The 20,066-nt window shown below is 34.9% G+C and overlaps 1 protein-coding gene across 2 annotated transcripts in view; it reads right to left on the minus strand.

Annotated features, from left to right (window-relative positions):
• MBTD1 (mbt domain containing 1) overlaps positions 1–20,066 on the minus strand; it is a 35,016-nt gene that overhangs the window by 4,219 nt on the left and 10,731 nt on the right. For both annotated transcript variants that reach the window (XM_084298679.1, XM_084298680.1), the window contains exons 6-15: positions 15,678–15,795; positions 14,980–15,114; positions 14,388–14,476; positions 12,985–13,219; positions 11,629–11,684; positions 11,190–11,294; positions 10,225–10,372; positions 7,543–7,625; positions 6,994–7,228; positions 6,275–6,352 (exon numbers count right to left, since the gene is read on the minus strand). In XM_084298679.1, coding sequence (XP_084154805.1) covers positions 6,275–6,352; positions 6,994–7,228; positions 7,543–7,625; positions 10,225–10,372; positions 11,190–11,294; positions 11,629–11,684; positions 12,985–13,219; positions 14,388–14,476; positions 14,980–15,114; positions 15,678–15,795 — 1,282 coding nt within the window. The remainder of the gene's footprint in view (positions 1–6,274; positions 6,353–6,993; positions 7,229–7,542; positions 7,626–10,224; positions 10,373–11,189; positions 11,295–11,628; positions 11,685–12,984; positions 13,220–14,387; positions 14,477–14,979; positions 15,115–15,677; positions 15,796–20,066) is intronic.

Here is a 20,066-nt window from a genome sequence, read left to right on the forward strand (position 1 = left end):
ACTCTGGTTTAAGAGGGCAACAAAATGTTGCTAAGAAAAATTCTTTTTTTTTTTTTTTTTTACTGCTCACTTTTTTGTTTACTGTCTACTTCCAATTTAGTCTTTAGCCTAGTTACAATGAACTAGTTGCCATTTACAATCTCTGAATCACATTACTTGCCTGATTACTGTAAACAGTCTACACAAGACAAGAAAAAAACATTGATAACGATTTCTTAATATATCATTAAATTTTTAGGATCCCAGAGGTTTCATTCAAGACATTTTTAGTAGTTGTAATCTTCTCCCCTTTCTTTTGTATAAAGAAGATAGAAATGAGACCTGAGACATAGAAAGAACGATGTTATGAATAGCAATAATGTCACAATTACTTCTCCAATTTCACTAATGGACAGTGGTAATTATTGAAACATGAGCACAATGAAAAGGACACTGAAAACAAAGTATGCCAGTACTTTCATTAAAGGTGCAGTACCCACATTAAAGGGTTGATTATACAATAATAAATGATTTGCTGTGACCAAATGAATGAGAAAACTACTAAAGTTTATGATTACTTAATATAAAGTTTATATGCACATCAATGTACCTTGAAATGCAGAAATATTATGCAGTGAAACTAAAAATAAATTCCATAACCTATTACTAGTTGTAGCCCTGCTATAACTTACAAGCCATTTGATAATTCTTTTATTATTTTTCTGTCATCTTCCATGTTGGAAACACTCGTGCTAAATAAAAATAAAATTTGAAAATAAAGATATTAAAAAAAAGTCCAGAAGTTGCAACATAACGCAAGCTCTCCCCATTTATTTAACAGAAGCCATCTCACTGGCTACATAGCCCACACTCTCTTGCCTTAAAAACAAACAAAAAACCACTTCTCCCTGCATTATGTCCAGCTCTGATCAAGAGCTCTAGTCTGTGGAGACAACAAAAGTGCTGTCTAAATCGCAAAACACACAATTGTTTACTTGGGTATGCTGCTAGTACCTTAAGCAAAGGCTACACCCAAAATATCAATACAGCACGGAGCGATGGTTTGTATGTAGACAAGAAGTAGGGTGAGTCTCTCAGAGCAGCCTCCTTCTCCAAGACACTGGCTGTTGTCTCTTTTTAAAGTGATGCTGTTCTACAATTGCATTTCAGTGCTTAAGGATCATTTCATACGACTCAAAGATACAAATCTACATCGAAGAAGCAGCACAACTTTGCTAGAGAACAAAAGCACTTTGTATTCCAAATGCTATGAGGCACTACTGAAACCTTCTCCAACATGTGGCAGTAGGAAAGGGGAAAAAGACATTTAGTGAATCTTACCAAGTTCTCTGATAGACAAGAAGTTTTATAGTAGGTATCTGTCTTGTCAGTAATCTTCCACTATTTTCATTCAAAGCCATACAGGTATTTCCTGAAAAGCGCCTACATCCTAGCTATGACTACTAAAACATAAGGCAGTGTTAAATGTTACAGAATAGATACGCAATTTATTAATTATGGCTGACCTCAAATGTGTTGAGCTTACATGTTGTTGGGGTATACTTCCCTCTTCCCTAGACTTAAAAGGTGTGTTTTTTCTGGTTTCTATTTAAACACCTTTGGTCAAGGACAAGGCTACACCACAAAACTAATTTTGTCCCAAAAATTCAAAATTCAGAATTTTGGCATCTGAAAAGTTCCTGAAGATGGTAATGGAAAGCATCAGGTCCCAAAACCCAAAGAACACCAGGGTTTTGTAGGAATTCAGAGATCTAATGACACACAAAACTCAGCCTGTGCACGTCTGTGCACTAAATAAACACCTGAGCTGTAGATTTGCAGTCAGAGAAGACAAGTTGTGCAAAAACACAATCCAGAAATCCTCTCTCACCAGGCTTACAGCTTCCTTGGTACAAAAGAGAAAAGAGACATTTCTTTTTACTTCAGTTTGCTACTCGTGTACATCAGTTACTGAGAAACATTGGGGGGTACACAGAAGAGAGTCAGGACAAAGGAACTGTTCTGGATGTCCTCTGCAGTCAATGAAAAGTGGCAACACCGCAGCATAATCAGACTAAAGGAAGTTTTAAAAAACATAAATCAAGGAAATTTGAAGCTGTATGTATTAACCTGGCAACTGTCCTGCAGGTAGAGCACAATCTGGTTTGTCTGATGGATTGTACCTCTCCACTTTATCAGTTAGCGATATTTAGTGTATCTGCTATACTTCCATACATAATAGGAAAAGATGAGAGGAAAAACTACCAGATCTTGTATAGTAATCTATACTGAGAAAAAGACTGAATACATTACACAAGCTATCCTTAAATAAGCTCAAAATTATAATATTTTTATGTATTTTAATATCATAAAAATTTAATAAAATTTTAACATCACTGATGATTTTAGTGTTTTTCTCTGCTCACTCGTATAGTTGCATGATTATACCATTGATACTTAAACAGAACAGATTTTATAGCAAAGAGGGAAAAAGACTCATCTTAAAGGACAAACTAATTTCAAATATAATTTCTACATTAGTAACTCACAAAATGTCAACTAACATCTCCATTCTCCAAGGATGTTTATCTTTTCCCAGATAACTGTCTTTTTTCTGACATAAAGGCAAATATCACTCCTTATCTATTATGTACTGCTATTTTCTCTACAAAAGATGTTACACACTAACTTCCTGCTGTCAAATATTCCCAAAACACACTGCCATTCAGTTAGGCTTAACAGAATGCACTTCTGTATTTTAAAACTTCGCAGAGCAACTCTGTCCCCCAATAACCTTCAGCTGTCCTGCTATTAAGTTTTCAAACAATTAGAGTCCTTTTCTACTGTAATTAATTCAGTGATGTGGTGCATCGGTGAGAATGAAAAGCTCTCTAAGGGTGGGGTGGGGGAAGTAAAAATAAAAAAAAAAAATAAAAAAAGAAAGAGAAAGGAAAAAAAACAGTTGATGAGTCAGCATGTTCCTTGCTAGCCCATGCTCGGTTCCCCACCCTGTCCATCACTTCCCTCTGCAGTAAGCAAGGCTGATGTGTCTAGTTACCTGTTTTGAGGCTGGGACTGAAATCTTGGCTAGTCCTGGGAGGCTGGAAGGCCTCCGGGGCTGTCTGTGCTGGAAGGGTTCGATATGGAGGAGGAGTCAACTCGTCATCACCAGAGAAGCTCCTCCGCACCCCACCTGCCATGGGTAGGCTGGACAAACTGACAGGTTTCTTCCCAACTGGTATCTTCCTCTCTAAACATCAAGTCAAACTACAATAAACGCTTGGGTTAAAGTGCATTAGGTAACTCAGACTGTTCAACTGAGAAATGGCTCTGCTTCGTGTTCACAGATTCTGGAAAACGAGGGCCTTCATATACAATGGTACCATTTCCTTATTAGTGGGAATATTCTTCCATTTCTCAACCACCACATTTTTACTTACTGAATTCTAGAGACTGGATGGTAGGACTCTATGCACATCATGCTATCAATGAAATATAACTGCTGTAAATTCCTACTGCTGCAGCTACACCACACAGTCACTATACAATCCTCTGGTCATACAGATTGAAACTGTAGTTGTTTCTGTGTGTGTACCTAGCAGAGACAGGAAATGTGGTTCTTGGAAAATAAATCCAGTCGAGACAAGATTTATCCTCTCCTAAAGCCTAAAAATATATACTCATGGTTACTTTAGAATGATGCTTACCATTTTTATAGTGCCTTATGAGCATTGATGAGCCTTTTGGTGTTTAGCAATTTTATTTATTTAATTCAATTTAAATTCCTTTAAATTAGTAAGCATTGCTTTCATGAAAAAACGCTATGAAACCATTTTCCATGCCAGTTGTGAATCTGTTCCTCCTATGTTACCTAGGAGACGCTCTGATTCCGTGACTGAGGAAACCTCTCATTACAATAGCAGGGATGCAAGCACTTTAATACGTCATCTCCACTACTTTGAGCTATATCAAAACCAAAGATTGTAATGCTTAAGTATTCTCAGCACAGTCAGATAAAGACCGTATCATTAACAAAAGCCTAGCCCTTAAAGTAAAAAGGTAATGAGACTATGCATGCGCTCAAGGTATCACACATACATTTTTCTTACTAGAAGGCTTCAGTGTGGGGACCCCAATTAAGCTTTTTAGATAGTAGGAAGTTGGAACAGGCATAACTCAGTTTAGCTTCAGGTCCTACTCAGGTATCTTTTTTTTCTTCCTGTCCCAGTCTAAGGGCCTCTTCCCTTATAGCTAGATCTGTGATAGAACAAAAATCAGTGGATGCAGCTTATTTCAATACAACACCTACTGGTCAAAGATTTAAAGCTTTGAAATAAGGGAGATTGGTGACAGGTGAGTTTTTATTTTAGCTCAGACAAACTTGTCTATTTTTTTTTCCAGTAACCTCAAGATTAATTGATTCCCTGAAAAAAATATTTAATAACTATTCTGATTGAAACCAAATTACTTTAAGATACATAGGCAGCTGTCTATAGACCCACTGTTCCATGTTTTCAATGCTCAGAGGCATTTAGTTCACCTTGTACTTTACAACTGAGTGTTTGAACTGTATGTGAGTATTTTCCCCCTCACTGCGTTTAAAGCTGTATTTTTACAAAATTTTACCTTACCTTATTTTCCTCTCACACCTATTCTTTACCTAGGACCTGTGGCCGAAGGCACTTGATAACCCTTAGAAATCCACCTTTGGAACTCTGATGACAGCAATGGCAGTAACATTGAAATCATCAAAATTCATACTTCGTTAGATAAGACTGGCCAGAAGTTAGAAAGACCTCAAAAGAAAGCAGCTGTACTTCACATATATAGAATAGCATAGTTCAGATTTCAACAGCCTCTGTATTATAAGGTCAGTTTTAAAGGGATGGGGGAAAACTGTTCTGTCTTTCAGACTTCAAATTTTAGTTCTATTCTTGAATGAACTCAAGTCTCATAGCAAAAAAATTCTCTGGAAATAAGCCTAAAGAAGTCAAGATTGGATTCTAATAGTATGAAAAGCCTAACTTTCTTGCTTAGAACAGGATTTTGTATAATGAAACCTCTCCAGATGCTACCTTATGGACTATTAAAGATTTTTAGTTTGGTTTGCTAACTTGCAGGGGAATAAAAAAAAAAACTTGAAACATTACCAAAACTGTTGATTTTATTATTTTCTAGGCTGTCACACTAGAAAATAGCTTGACCAAGAAGCAAGGCCAAATGAAGACAACAGATTATAGACCTTTTCTGTAGCTGATCTGTCCATGTGTTAGCAACATAAAATACTGCACTTTCTTTTCAACACTCCACTCTTTCTAAGAAAACACCAAAAGAATCTGCATAAAGAGCTGATGCTCCAAATACAATAAACATAGTTAGACTGTCCTGAACTAAGCCCCTGACTTCTATCAAACCATTCTGATGTGGTAGAGCTGGTTCTTCTTTCAGGACAGAAAGCAGAGCTGATTTTCAGTCGATGATGGGAGGTCCTCTTGTGACTGGCTATCTCTGCTCCATCTATTTTACTCATACAAAAAAGACTTCCTGCTTAAACAGTTAGTGTCATGGAAATAAATACGGAGGAATGCAAAACATGCATTTGTGCAAAAGAAACTTCAAATTGGTTGTGATTTTAAAGAAAAATTGATCCTGAGGGAAACAATAACTATGGGAAGAACCTGAATAGTTCTGTTAAAAAGCTCAGATTCTTAAAAATTGTCATTACAATGTTTTACTGTGACAAGAACAGTCACAAATTGCAATGCTATTTATTGTCTCTGAAAGTAGTCACACAAAAGTAGTTTTATTTACATACTGCTTCCCACAGATGTCTCATCAAAAAAGTTGCTTTTTCTTTTCAAAAGGAACCAGCTAGACAGTAATTTCAAATTTCTACATGTAGTTCTTTCAGATTCAAGTAACCTGAATCTTATTTTTACATCTGTTTTACAAAAGCAGAGTCAAAACCATATTAACGGATACCTGAGGATTTTGTATAAGGCACTCTTGCAACTTACTTAACGTATTCTTTACAATAACGTCTGGATTCTGAAAATACTATAACATTTATCCATCTACAATTCACAGATGATTAACAGTATCAATCCTGTTGCAAGTTAAATATAGATATCTATGTTCTTAGTTATTTTAAGAGTTCCTTTTATGGCATACTGCACCTTTAAGCTTAACATCTGTTTTACACACAAACAGCACTTCCAAATAGAAAAGGGACTTAAGGAGAGACCACAAGCTTTTTAAACAATGAGAAAAATGCAAATGCTATTTTGTCACCCACTTTTCTTATGTCCTTTGTACTGTTGCGATTTTGATTTTTTCTTCTGTTTTGATGAACTTGACTGGTTATCTCTTGATGCTGCAAAAAAAATAATTAGGAGTACAAAATTAAAGTTTACTACTTTGAAAAAAATACTTCAAAATGTGTCACAGCTGCTATAGATTTCTCCATAGTGACTGAATGAAGGCAGAACACCTTTATTGAGGAAAAAAAACTCATTAAACTACTAACAGTAACTAATATTACCTTCCCAATAAACCATTAACAGTTCTTGAAACACAATTATCGTTTAACTTGACCTGACAGGCCACATGTTGATGCAGGTAAACGAACTGTAGTCTTCTCACATAAATACTTATGTAAGCGAATAACTATGAACACACTGAGTTCCATTAAATTCAGTATGTAAAGCACATATACTTGCAAACTTCATGTAATATAAATTCTGTCTCCAGACCTTGTAAGTAAATAACATTTTTTTTTCCTAGATTAAATAAGCACTTGGCAGTAAAAATAGAAAAACTTAGCCACAGAAATGCTGAGAAGTACTTTGAAAGTCAATGTGGAAGAGATTAGAACTGTGCACTCCTGTGCATTAACAAGAGTTTGTTCCGTTTTTGTAATGCCTGGTGACCTAACTTGGAAAGGATGCAGTTAGGAAAATCATAACATGTCGATAAGGACCAGTTAACTGTTTTTATTTACACGACAGAACTTACACTGTGGTGCTGGAGGCTGTAGTTGATATCCAGTTAGCTGACACCATCCCACTGGATAGAGGTCTGGGGACTCGCAATCCACCCACTGATCATATTCATCTTCCCACCCATCAAAGTGTATCCTCAACAGACGATGGATAATGCGAGTTACTGTGGCCACACATACCAGGCGAGGTTCCATCAGATCAACAGCCTCCAGTTTCATTCCAACATGAAACCCATGGTTTGGAACTTCCTGGAAAAGTAAGCACGTTGGCAAGTCAAACATCAACAAACACACACGTTACATCACGTTATATCACGTTTACACATGAGTAAAGCACACTCACAAAGCAAATAACATTTATGAAGTTTCATGTTGCCCTGTATTTAACATTTCAGAAATATTCAATCTGAATATACTCAAACGGTTCCTATTTTTAAAGAGTCCCTGTTGCCCTAGTTTTCCCCAATTCTGCTCGAAGAACTGGGTCAATCCCATGGAGTACGCAGACAAATCTAAAGAAAATACTAACTGCACTTCAAATACACATGCATAATATTTATTACCTTATTGAAGAGCTTTACAGGTGCTGCTATTGAGTCAGTTTCCCTGAGGTAGTCAAACCATTTGAAAGGGAGTTTTGCATACCCTGTGAATTTTAAACAACATTTTCATACATCAACTGCAAACTTCACGCATTGAAACATCAACAAGAACAGTATATTGGCACTGTGTTATGGCTAAAAAGACAACAAAGAAGCAAAATATTAACATCAGAAACTTCCACTCTCTGAGCTTTCGTCTAAGGGACAAGACAATCAACCGGACACTGCCCATTTGCAACAAAGATGAATGAACTTCTAGATAATACAGAAAGTGTCATTTGATGTTAAGATTAATCATTCACACTTGAAGCTTTCTGTCCACGTAGATCCTTGATCTCTACAAGCCCCACACAAATGACCCAGAACAGATCATGTAATTAAGCACATCCAGTGTCTTTCCTGTGGGGAAAGAGCTCCACTATTGAAAAATTTGATGCGTTAGGAACAGACTTGTACGAACATGTAGAGATATTTTAAAACTTAAATAATGAGGTTAAAGATAGCAAGAATAGGATAAATTACAGTTTTTTTTTTTTTTTCCAATCTTAAAAGCTATTGTAAAGGTAAGAAAATTTCTTTTATATTCATTAGATGAACAAAAGCTGAATATGCCTAAAAGATGTAGGACTTCTTTGTTTGTTTGGTTTTACTTTGGTTTGTTTGGTTTTCTGTTTGTTTGCAACTCCTACAGCTGCTTAGATTCTCAAATTCTAACTCCTGTAGCAACAACAGCTTGAAAGATTTCTTTGTGGTAGCATGCAATGTTGGACATTCTGAACAACCATGGTGCATTGGGTATAGCATGGGGAGAGAGCTATGGGAAATGCTTTCATCTCATTTGAGTGTGGGTAGAGAGCTCCCACTGAGTCACAGCTCAGTACTGAAGAGCCAGACTCAACAGGTAGCTGCCACTCACGACTCAAAATACAATCTCAGCCTTAGAAGTGTCTAAGCATCTTCAGCTTCTGCTGATTTCAGCAAGGGATCAAGATGTTTGGAAGGAATGAGCTTACAAACAAGAAGTCCAGTAACTTCATAGCAACTCATTTAAGTTATCCACATAGCTAACTGTAATTTGAAAAAGGGTGTTCACATCAGGCATGTGGTATCTGCGTGAATAGATGTAGCTGGATAGCTAGCAATTGGTAATGGTAGTAATATACCACTTTTTGCGTGCTAATACTTTTCTCATTTATGTACAGTTCCTCTGGCTAGACCAACATATCTGTATACGAGCCCTTTAATTTACTTCTCACCACACAGAGACACACGCATGTGGTCCGTGTTAAAGTAGTCAGATTTAAGAAACTCCCTTTTCTAGCTCATAATGTCAAGAGTGGAATATACATCATAAGAACTAAAACTCTGGTCATTTCGATCCTATTAAATCAGTAACAAAATGTTTAAGTATATTAATGCATTTTATGGTCTGTATTTTACTCCTAACTCCTCTTTCAAATGACATTTAGATTAATGCATGTGTGATTTTAAATCGTCTCTCAGCAGACGATACAGGACTGTTGTGGAAAACTGCAATAAAAGGGAAAAAATACATGTAGGTAAAAAAGTTGCCACAATACAAAAAAACAGTAGTATGGTAAGGTGTAAATAATACAATTTGCACACTGTGTAAATAATGTTTGAAGTGTAAAAAGGAGGTCATCATAAAAGGGAATGTTTTCTATTCTGTATCATTTAATGCATTTATTTCTAAACTAACTGATATTGATACACACACTTTTTCCCCATGCAACAATGATTATTATTGTAAGAGACTCCTGCAGCACATTTTTTGAGGAGTGATCATGCCCATGAATTCCTACGCAATAAATTCACTAAATGAGCTGACTGAAAAACAGTAAATCTGTCTAACTGCAATTTACAAATACTTAAGGAACCCTTTAGTGTGCAGTAATGAAAATGATATGAAATTATTTTCTTCGTGTGTAGTTACCTAGAAAATCATTCAGTAAATATAAATAGAAGCCTGCAAGAAGGAAAATGAAGGAAAAAATCCATAAAAATCATTTGCTGTGACACACCTAATTGCAATCCTCTTTATAAATTGCTAGAGCAAGACAATAAAATGGAAAGATGAAGGCAGTAAGATATTTCTATAGGCACATATGCTAGTGGACAGACAGCTTTTTCCTTACAGTAGGGATTATGAAGCATACAGCTCTAATGGCTACTTCCCTGAAGATCAAATTTGTGCATATTCCTAGAAATCTCCTGTCATTGTCATCAATTAACCTAAACTTGAGATAATTTAACAATGTTCGTTAATCCTCTGGCAGTCAGGACAACCCAACAATGACATATTATGAACTGCTCAGTGACTAGCATATTTACACTTCCCATTCACTTAATGGTTATACTATTCAAGTGGCTATCCTCAATTTATGACAGCAAAAGGAGATTTTAGTCAGTGATTTATACAGATGTTCAATTTCACTTTTTCTAAACTAAAGTTTATCTTTGTTTTAAGATTACTTTGAAGTTACGCTGTTGTATTTGTTTCTGACTTGAGTCCTAAAAAGTGACATGAATTTTGTAGACTGAATTAAGAAACAAAGCATATGGCACATACAATATCACTGAAAAAATATTCAAAGTAAAATGTGGTCAGAATGCTATATGTACCTCTGGGTGGAGTTAGTTCAATCATGTTAATTTCACAGAAACCAACAGGGAAAATAGAAGGGGAAGTGGCATGGTAACAAAACCAATCAGACCCATCTGCTGCTTCTGAGCCATCAATCCCAATCATAAGATAGCCATCTGCTAAAACCTTTGTAAAGAAAAACAAAATTTTACATTAAATACCTTTAACTGTGTGATAAGGCTAGAAAGAAAGCATGCCATGTTTCAAGAGTGAAAAAATAACTGAGTAATAATGAAAATACTTAGAAGAACATTCAATTATAATAAAACAAACAAAAAAATCATACCTGTCTCCACGATGGTGTATGCTATTGTCAAATGTACCTTTGTTAACTGCAAAGTTATGAGATGAATATTTCCTTTCACTGAGCTCTATTTTATTTCTCTGTGAACACCACTTCTACTTTTAAAGCTTTACAATTCAGTTTACTCTAACCTGTAAGGATATTCTGTACACTATTAATAAAAAAAAAAGATTCAAAATAATTACCACAGTCATTGGTAAGGTTATGCTATGCTGCTCAGCTACTTTTTAATTTTTTTTTCCCCTTTTAGTAAGTATATCGCATGTATGGGGTCCTTTTCAACTATGCTAGGAAGAAAAGATCATCCTTGAAGTGTCTTCGTAGCCTTCAGCAAGTAAGCAAGACGAGGCTTTTTTTCATTTTGGAACAGAATTGCAAAATTTTTAAGATAGTTAGCAGAAGACTGTCCTGAAAGTAATCTCACAAGCTATTACATCCAAATTAAAGATAAGGCTGAATTTCCAGAGATCAAAAATGAAAAAGTTACATGAATATATTCCTTTTCATAGTACTTGCATATAAACAATTAACGGATGCATTCAATAAACAATTTATTTTTTCTTTGTTTCAAACCTGAATAAAGGTAAATGAAAAACAGACTCCTGTCCATCTTCCCCATACACACGTTTGTTTTCTTACCTTTCTAATAGTTGCCACACATATTGCTGAAAGGTTTAAGGGGTCTATAGCTTCCAATTTCATTCCTTCTTTAAACCATTCTCCAGCTGTGTCAACCTCTTTTACCTAAAAAAAAAAAAAAATAAAAAAATAAAAAAATAAAAAATCAGATAACAGCATCAGAAGGAAAAATCTAATAAGCAAAAATCTAATAATCTAATCTTTGAACAATATAAAACCACACACAGTCAAAAGAACAGATTAAAATACTTGTACTGTCACCTCTGTTTATGTTAAGAAGGTCAAATTAGTTAACTGTGTGAATAAAAAACACCAGTGATTTTGCTCGGCATATTTCCAGGACTTAAACAGAGTAGTTTCAGGTCTATTTTTATAAATACCAGGAACTAAAGGTCCTCAATTGACTCAGAGAAAAGACTGCTCTTGCTAGCAGACTCACCTTCATAAATAAGTGTGCGGGTGCATCAAAATGTGCATCCTGTTTCTTTGTAATATCTACAAGGAATAAGAGTACATGTTAATTGGAGGTTTTGTTAGTAGAGCAAAAAGTATGTTTTTCTCTGAATATGTGAACTACTAGAAAGCAATCACCTTATTAGTGTGGGAGGCCCACAGTTTATGGTAAGATCACCATAAAAACCTGGGGGACATTCTCTACTTTCCTCATTGACTTCTACCTGAAAAAACCTCTAACACAACCTCATTTATGGAAAAAGGAAATAAAATCCAATGTTCACAAGACAGCTCAATTACATCACCAAATTGCTACTAATACATAGACGCTTTTGGAAAAAAAAAAAAAAAAAAAAAAAAAAAAGGCAAGTTAACCTCTCTGAGCTATGTTATGACAGAAAATTACATTTATGTAATTACATATAATTTTGTATACAATTATGTCTAATCATTCTATATACATAACTGATTTTTGCCAGCTGCTGAATCCCTGAAACCTCACTAGAGACATTATATTTAGGAAATAGCACTGTTCTTGATTTCTCTAACTACTCTTATTTATAATGAGTTTCAGTAAAAGTTTAAGTGCTAAAACTGTCCTGAAGGGATGCCTTGTGAACTGTTTTACAGAAATTCTCTTTCAGACAAGGGACACAGTCACAGTGCAACAGGGAAAGATTCAAAAACAGACTTTTTTTTTTTTAAATTTAGAAGCCTTAAATATTTCAAACTACAACCACTTTTGTGTTTTAGATAATAAGGGTCTTAACCATGTATCACCTATTATACTGTTTTATCTTCCCTTCCCAAAAATTTCTAAAACACAAAATCTTTCAAAAAAAAAAAAAAAATATAGTCCTTAAACTTGAGTGGGGAAAAAATCATATCCCATAGGATACTTGTTCACGTTGTAGTGTATAACAGACAAACACAGAGAAACTAGTGGAGCAGGACAGTGCAATTCCAGATATCAGCATGAAAAGTGATACTGTGCTTGAATACTGCAGCTCAAGGTTTTCCTGCAGAGACAACTTGTTAACCACTACATAAGACTGAAGCCCTCTAGATATTGATATACTAAACTCTAGATATTGATATACTATACTCAACTAAAACTTATTATGGCTTTTTCAACACTGTAGAAAATGCTAGTTGTACTTTTAGCTGAAAGTCTTGAATGACAGTATAATTGTTAAAAGTCCCTATACCCCATTATATGTACTTTTAAAGATAATTGCTAAAGCTAGTTTTATTAGCTTTATGAAGTGGCAGTGTTGCTTAAGTCAGGTTTCTCCAAGTCAATACTGCCCCCAAAGACACCTCTGAAATCCAAAAGGCTTACCAGATCTTTTGAATCTATGTCCTATACTTCGAGACCAACCAATGTGATGAATGAGTGGACTGTACATATGGCACCAGAAGTCATCAGTTTTGTCTTCACTTTCTTCATATACCAATCTTAACCGTCCCCCAATGACACTCTCTACAACCGCTACCCTTGTTCGACAAAGGTGTGTTTTGTCAACAACTTCTACTCTCATGGAAGTTTTGAACGGATACTGCATACTTTCTGACACCTTAAAATAAGGGGAAAAAAGAAATTATGTAAAAATGTTTCAGCTTAGTCATCTGTCTTCTACTGTTAAAGCACAACATCAAAGCATTTTCCCTTTAATTCAAGTAACTTCTTAATCCACCTGGAGAAGTGACACGAATGATTTCTCTTGTATTTCGTTGCCAAAATGTAACATTTTCACAAGACTAATTAGAATATATCCTACAATGGTGTAACTTTTATCAAGTACAGCCTTAACACAGCTCTCATAAAGGTTAAATTAATTCTTTTGACTTAATGAAAGTTTGTTCAGTTAATAACAATGAATAAAATTACCTTGAGTAACAATTTTAACAACATAAAACCCTTTTGCTTTGGCATCTTTAAACACAGATTTAAAATTATTATGAGGCATGAAAAAGAATGTTCAAACATAATAAAAACTGACCACTCACAAACATTTCATCATATACCAAAAAGAAAGGAACAGAATGGAAATAGATGTTATCCTGCCTCAAGACTTTGCCAACTTAATTTGGCTTCCAACAGAGCCTATTTTTAAATACAAATGAACATCTTCAGAAAAAAACGAGGTGGGTGAGGTTATTAGATGCAATGTTAAGACAACAAAACAATACTTCATATATTCCTACTAAAATCTATGTACCATCTCATAATGATTAAGTTAACTTAGAGCATACCATATAGGCAGCTGCCATACAACTTAAAAACAGGAAATCTAATCTAGAGCAGATGAAAAATATTAAAAGCGTCTTTTTTTTGCATCTAGAAATGTGTTATATTAACTAATTTTGCTTAGTTCCTTGTAACAGTGCACAATAAAAACCATTGCTGAATTAGATCAGATTTATTTTTTCTTATATCACAGGGTAGCTTATTAGCGCTTTTTTTTTTTTTTTAAATTGGTATATTTTAAAATTAAGTAGACTAACTAATTTCTAAAAGAAAATTACTTCTGTTAGAGGAAACAGTTTTCCCAACAGCATCACATTGACAAGTGTGGGGGTAAACGAAGAATAGAGATTCCCAGGAAAACTGTTTCAAGTGAAGAAACTACTTTATCATCTTCACTACAAAAGGAGATACTGTGCCATTGTAAAATATTTCAGCTCTTCACTCTGTGCTGCAATTTTGTTCACAGTACATCATTGATATTGCATCAGCCTTACCTTCTGAGAAAAGTCAGGAGGAAGTGTTTTGGCACCAGTAAGTCGTTTCACTAGAAAAGCTTTCCAGTTTGTGTATTTGTGTTGGATGGCTGTTGCAAATGAAGGGGACAAAATAAGCCACTGATTTTTAATTGTGTCCGTTAGAGACAATGTTATAGTCTGGAATATGTAAAGAAGAAATCCTAGATGACTGTTAAAAAGCCTGAATGAAAGTAATGACGAAAACCTCTTTAGAGAATAAATGCTACCCAAGATTAAATGTATGGGTATGTCAGGGCAAAGTATTTAGTAACAAAATATAGATATAAATCAGTGCATGTTCACATCACTGATTAGCTAACTGCTTTCACCTTGAACTTAAAAACTACGTTGTACCAGAGGGGCTACCACAAGAAACATTTTCACTGCAAGCCAAATCCTTATTTTTCCAATAGATCTAATGATTTATTTCTAACTGTTGAAATCATTATAACGGTTAAAAAAAAAAAAAAAAAAAAAAAAAAAAGAAACACTTGGATATCAGAACCATAAGCAAATTTATTAAGAAAAGACTTTTCAATTATAGCAATCAGTGAGGCAACTATTTACATACTTCGAGGAGGGACTAGAGGCTTTCCACTGGTAGCACACCAACCAACCGGGTGGATATCAGACCCACAAACGTTGCACCAGAAGTCAAGGCTTGAATCATTTTCAAAGCCTTCATATCTTAGCAGAGCATTGTAGCCTGAAATAAAACAATCATATAAAAAAAAAAAACATTAGTATTTCTTTACTCAGTATAAATTACATTGGATTTTCTAGACTGGAACTTTTTCTAGAACATTATTCTTAAGGCACATTGCTGTATGTTATCATATTTTAAATAAAATTAAAATTATTGTACTATAAACTTTCAGAAATTATATATAGAGAAATAATTGTTTCTTTACCCACAGTCTGTGCTTTTTATATTTTAGCTACACAACCCTCATTTTTTAATTTTACTTTTAAACAAGTTTTTTTTTTTTTTTTTTTTTTTTTTTAAAGAAGGCTTGCTATCATACAACTGCTTATCCTCTCATCTGGCACTGCTTTTAGTGAATTCCAGCAATATAAAAAACAGATGCTTTCAACTCTCTTTGAAGCTACTGTGAAAGTGTGACAGTGATAGTGCTATAACATGTAACCTAGCAATACAGCACTGACACCCTAACTAGTGCTGATATTCTACTAACCAGGTGACTACTGACTATAGTTTCAGCTCCCTTCACAGAATTATTTTGAGTATTTCAATTAAAGTATATTCACCTGCTAATTTTACAATTCCAGCTATCCAGAAGACTTTGGTAGGTAGGCTGCAGTCCGTGTTTGGTACCTCCACTCGTACTCCTTCTGAGATATCACCCCAGCATGTCCCCATAGGTGCCTAACATTTAAGGTAGGGGGGAAAAGTGAACAGTTCACCACTTTATTTATAGCACATGAAAATTATTATTTTTTTTAAGTCATATTAGTATTTTGTGAGTAACTTTCAAATAAAATATGATAATCGATATACATAAGACAAAGATGGTTAGAAAATAATCTATGAAAACCTAATTTGGATATTTATCTAAAGCTTAAGTATAGTTCTACTATACTACAATCACTGTGTATTTCCTACCAGCTTTAGGATTCCAAATTTAAACACCTGTAAAGCACAAGCACACACTGTATATGCTCAGAGGTCAGCTTTGTTCCATTATGTTTCAACTAGGTGCTACCTACTGATTTTAGTGAGAACGATGTAACTCCTCTTCAACTCTATTAGCAGAAAATTATGGCACTTCAAATTCATACTTGTGCCACAGACAGAAAAATCTTTATATTCTGTAAATCCGTAATGTGCATGAAAAATGCTTACAAGTTATTCCTTGAGTCTATTCTGAAGTTTTATTATGGTGGGTTTTATCACCTATTGGTTCAGATCCTCTCACAAGAACAGGCTTTCATATCATCTGCAAGTAATTATTCTAATAATAAATTAAAATAACAGAAGGCTGAGGTTAACTTTTTAATGAATAATGAAGGGAAACATATACACTGTTCTGAAAGCTTAGGCTAATGTGTTAATAACAAAAAGAAATAGAAACTTGACGAATTCCTAAGGAACCTGGGAAACTGGAAACAAAAACCAACATTTAGTTTGCTCTGCCAGGAAGAATGTTTTGTTGAACAGAGCATCATGAAAGATAGCCAAAGATGGTATAGCAGAGATACAAGAAATGCATAGTGCTAAAGAATTTAATACCTTAAAAGTTACTCAGCTAAAGTTAACAGTAACAAAATGTAAGTTGAGCCAGTCTAAGCTAGAGACCACTAAGAATGGGAAGATTCAGATTTTGGCTATTTTAAAGCAACAGGTATATCAAATGTAATCTATTCTGACAAAAGTAAATTCTGATCAGTTCAGACAATGTCCATATACAGCGACAGTTAAAGGAACCCCTGGTTATGTATTGTATTCTAAGGCTGTGTTTCATTTACAAGGTCAAGGTTCTTTGCAAACGTAGAGAATTTCACAGCTCACTGGGAATAGCCTCTAACTTCACTGATTTTTGGCTGTGAGCCACAGGAGATGAAAACTGGATTAATCCTGCCTAAATTATTGGAAATTCCAATACTGGAATTTTGCTGGCAATCAGCAATGGCCACCTAGTAGCTCTAAAGACTAAAGTTATCTTAAAAGGGGATACCATTCACTTGTAGAAATATTTGAGGCTAGGCATGCAAAACTTAAAACAAGTTTTAACCTATTAAAGTTAGTCCGAGAAAGTATGCAAATTTCTTATTCTTGAAGCCTGGTCTCTTCATGTTCTGCTATGTCCCATCTACACCAGTCTAGACTGGAGAGCTCATTTCTGCCATCTGGCAGACAGAAAGAAAACTTGCAAGCTGATGCTTTATTTTCATGTACAAAGCATGCAGATGCAGCTTCTTAATCAAGTCCTATTGCATATTCACTATCATCTCTAAATTGAGATTTGTAGCTTTTTGAATTGAAATGGGGAAATAAACTTTCAAATTGCATATTTTAGTAAATCTTGTTGCCTTGTATAGAGATACAGATGAGTCCAAACAATCAAAAATAGCAGTGCTGAATAATTTCCTAATCCAGCTGCACTACATTAAAAAATATTTTACTGCCTGCTCATCTATTCAGTTGATTCAGAGGAAAAGTATAGAAAAACACTTCTCCTCCCATCAACCGATAATAGAAATGTCACAAATATTTTTATTTCTAGAACGTGGATTGGTATAGAGGGAAATAGCAGAAAGTTAAATTTGTCCTTGTCTGTGAAAATATTGGTTCTGCTAGTTCTCCTACACCAATCCATGTGGCTCACCCTTTAGAAGGAAGCCATCCTGTGTAGCATCATTACTGAAAAGCCAGATAACATTACTGCCCTGAAGTGACAGTTTACAGTATACCTGGTATACTGCACATCTTTTCCTTTTTCACTCATAATATTCTTACAGGAGGATGACTGGATAAACCAGGGCTATAGCAGCCATCTTCCTTATTGTCTTCTCTGTCTTTGTCCAATTAATTAACATTCGCACAATGCTTTGAAAAATAAAAATCAAAGCACTATGTAAGTGTCAAGTTTGATTTATCTGCTGGCTGGAATGGTAACTCTGAAGTCTGGATTGGCATAATAAGAACTAGCAGAACCATAATTTACAGGTAAGAACAAATTTACCTTTCAGACTCATGACGAAGAGATCCGCTTCACGTTACTCCCAAACAAGGAAGATCTGCTTCATCGCTTCCTGCTCCGGGAGATGACCTGGGAGGGTTTATCTGTGAGCGGCAGCTGCCTTTTCTGCAAGGTAAGTTGCAATCAGGAAGGTCCTGTTTGACAGGGTTTGAAAGCAATGCCTGAGCGCTCAGTATCCCCACATGCTTAGCTGAACAAAGAGCTCATAGGTTAAATTATTTGCTTCTAAAGGTTTTGGATGGCATCGATACTGCCACGATTTCAGATTTGAAGCTGGAATCAGGATTTTCATGTCAAAGAAATGCTACCAGTTCCTGAAGCATAAGGACACAATGCTGCTACCATGTGTAAACTCTAACCCCACAAAAGGTAATGCAGAGAAGACAACGTGTACAATGGTTTAAAAGCTAGAAGCAAAGCACTGCCACCTAGTGCAAAATCCTGGAAATGTTCCCAAATAATATATTTTTTTTTTTTTGGATCAAAAGAAACAAAGAGTAAAAATACTTCATAAAGACCGATAAAACACTTAACTTCAGAAAGTATGTGTCTCACCAGCAGAGTAGGAAAAGAATAATTACTGTTAATGTACAACTTAATGCACCATTAAGTAGTACTGATGCATGATTCAAATCACTATTTGCTTTCAGCTAATAAAAGCAAAAGTATAAAAAAAAGTAGAAACTTTAAGATCATGAAACCAGAATGCAAGTTACCAATGGAGATAGCAAATAGAGCACACTGTATGTTGCTAAATTATAACAAAATAGAGTAAAAATTCAGCAAATAAAAAAGAGGCAAGGTGCACGAACTGTAATTCTGGCTCTGCCACAGTCTTCCTGCACAAAAAACTAACAAACAAAACAGCTTCTCTATTTCAGTTTACTGACCTAGAAAGCAGATACGGCAGTAATATTGCTAGTGAATTTCGTTAGTGTTAGTCAAGGCTGAAATGTCAGGATGTCTGGAATGAAGGTAACAAGGAAGTGCAAAAGCCACATAAAGGGCATCAAAAAAGCCTCTGAAATTAATTCCTCTCATACAGAAAAAGCAATGAAGAGAATTTCAATTATTTTGTGTCTAAAATGTGATAAATGGAAGAATAAATAACTCCCCACATTATACAAGAAAATGGCAAATCTGGGAAAATTACACCAGACCTGAAATACTGAAGTACACTGGGTTATGAAACGAATAAACAAATGAATAAGGGAGTAAGACATGGGATTTTGCTTAAGTTTTCTTTAACATTGATCCCAATGTTCCCTATTAAATATCCAAGCAGATAAATAATCAGGTACACAATTCATCTAATAATAAACTTAGGGGCAGATGCGTCATTATTTTACTGTAGTGTCAATTCTACACCTTTATCTTGGACAGGATAAACTTGATATACTCAGTCTTGTGGACACACACAAAACGTGCATGCCATCTATAATATAAATTGTAAACAAACGTCAATTAATACAAAGTTTTACAAATCAAAGAATCTATCACGTTGAAAAAAATAGCAACAAGCTTTCCAGACGGACAAAGGGAATATTTTTTATTTTAATTATCAACAGAGAGAACGGGAGAGAGAGAGAGAGAGAAGGATCTAACAAGAAAAGATGTGTTTTTGGATTTTGACTGGTATAATAAATATGCTTTTCATAGAAATAACTACAGTAAGGGTAAATGTAAATCACACTATTCCAAAGCTAAATAACATCCACCAAAAAAGTAGAAGTTTCAAATGAGACTGCAGCAGTTGCATTTTACTTCTACAAAAAAGGAAAAAGTAGGGAGTAAAGAAACACCATTCTGAACATTAGTATTGTACCTGTTCACATTACTGGCGTACTATTCAGGTCAATGAATGAAGCAGTAAGAAAGGAAGTTCTGACTCCTTTTAATATGGAATGTTACAGCTTAATTTACCAATGTATCACTA

The sequence above is a fragment of the Netta rufina genome (assembly GCF_964035555.1).
Source record: "Netta rufina genome assembly, chromosome: 19".
NCBI classification, from domain to species: Eukaryota; Metazoa; Chordata; class Aves; order Anseriformes; family Anatidae; genus Netta; species Netta rufina.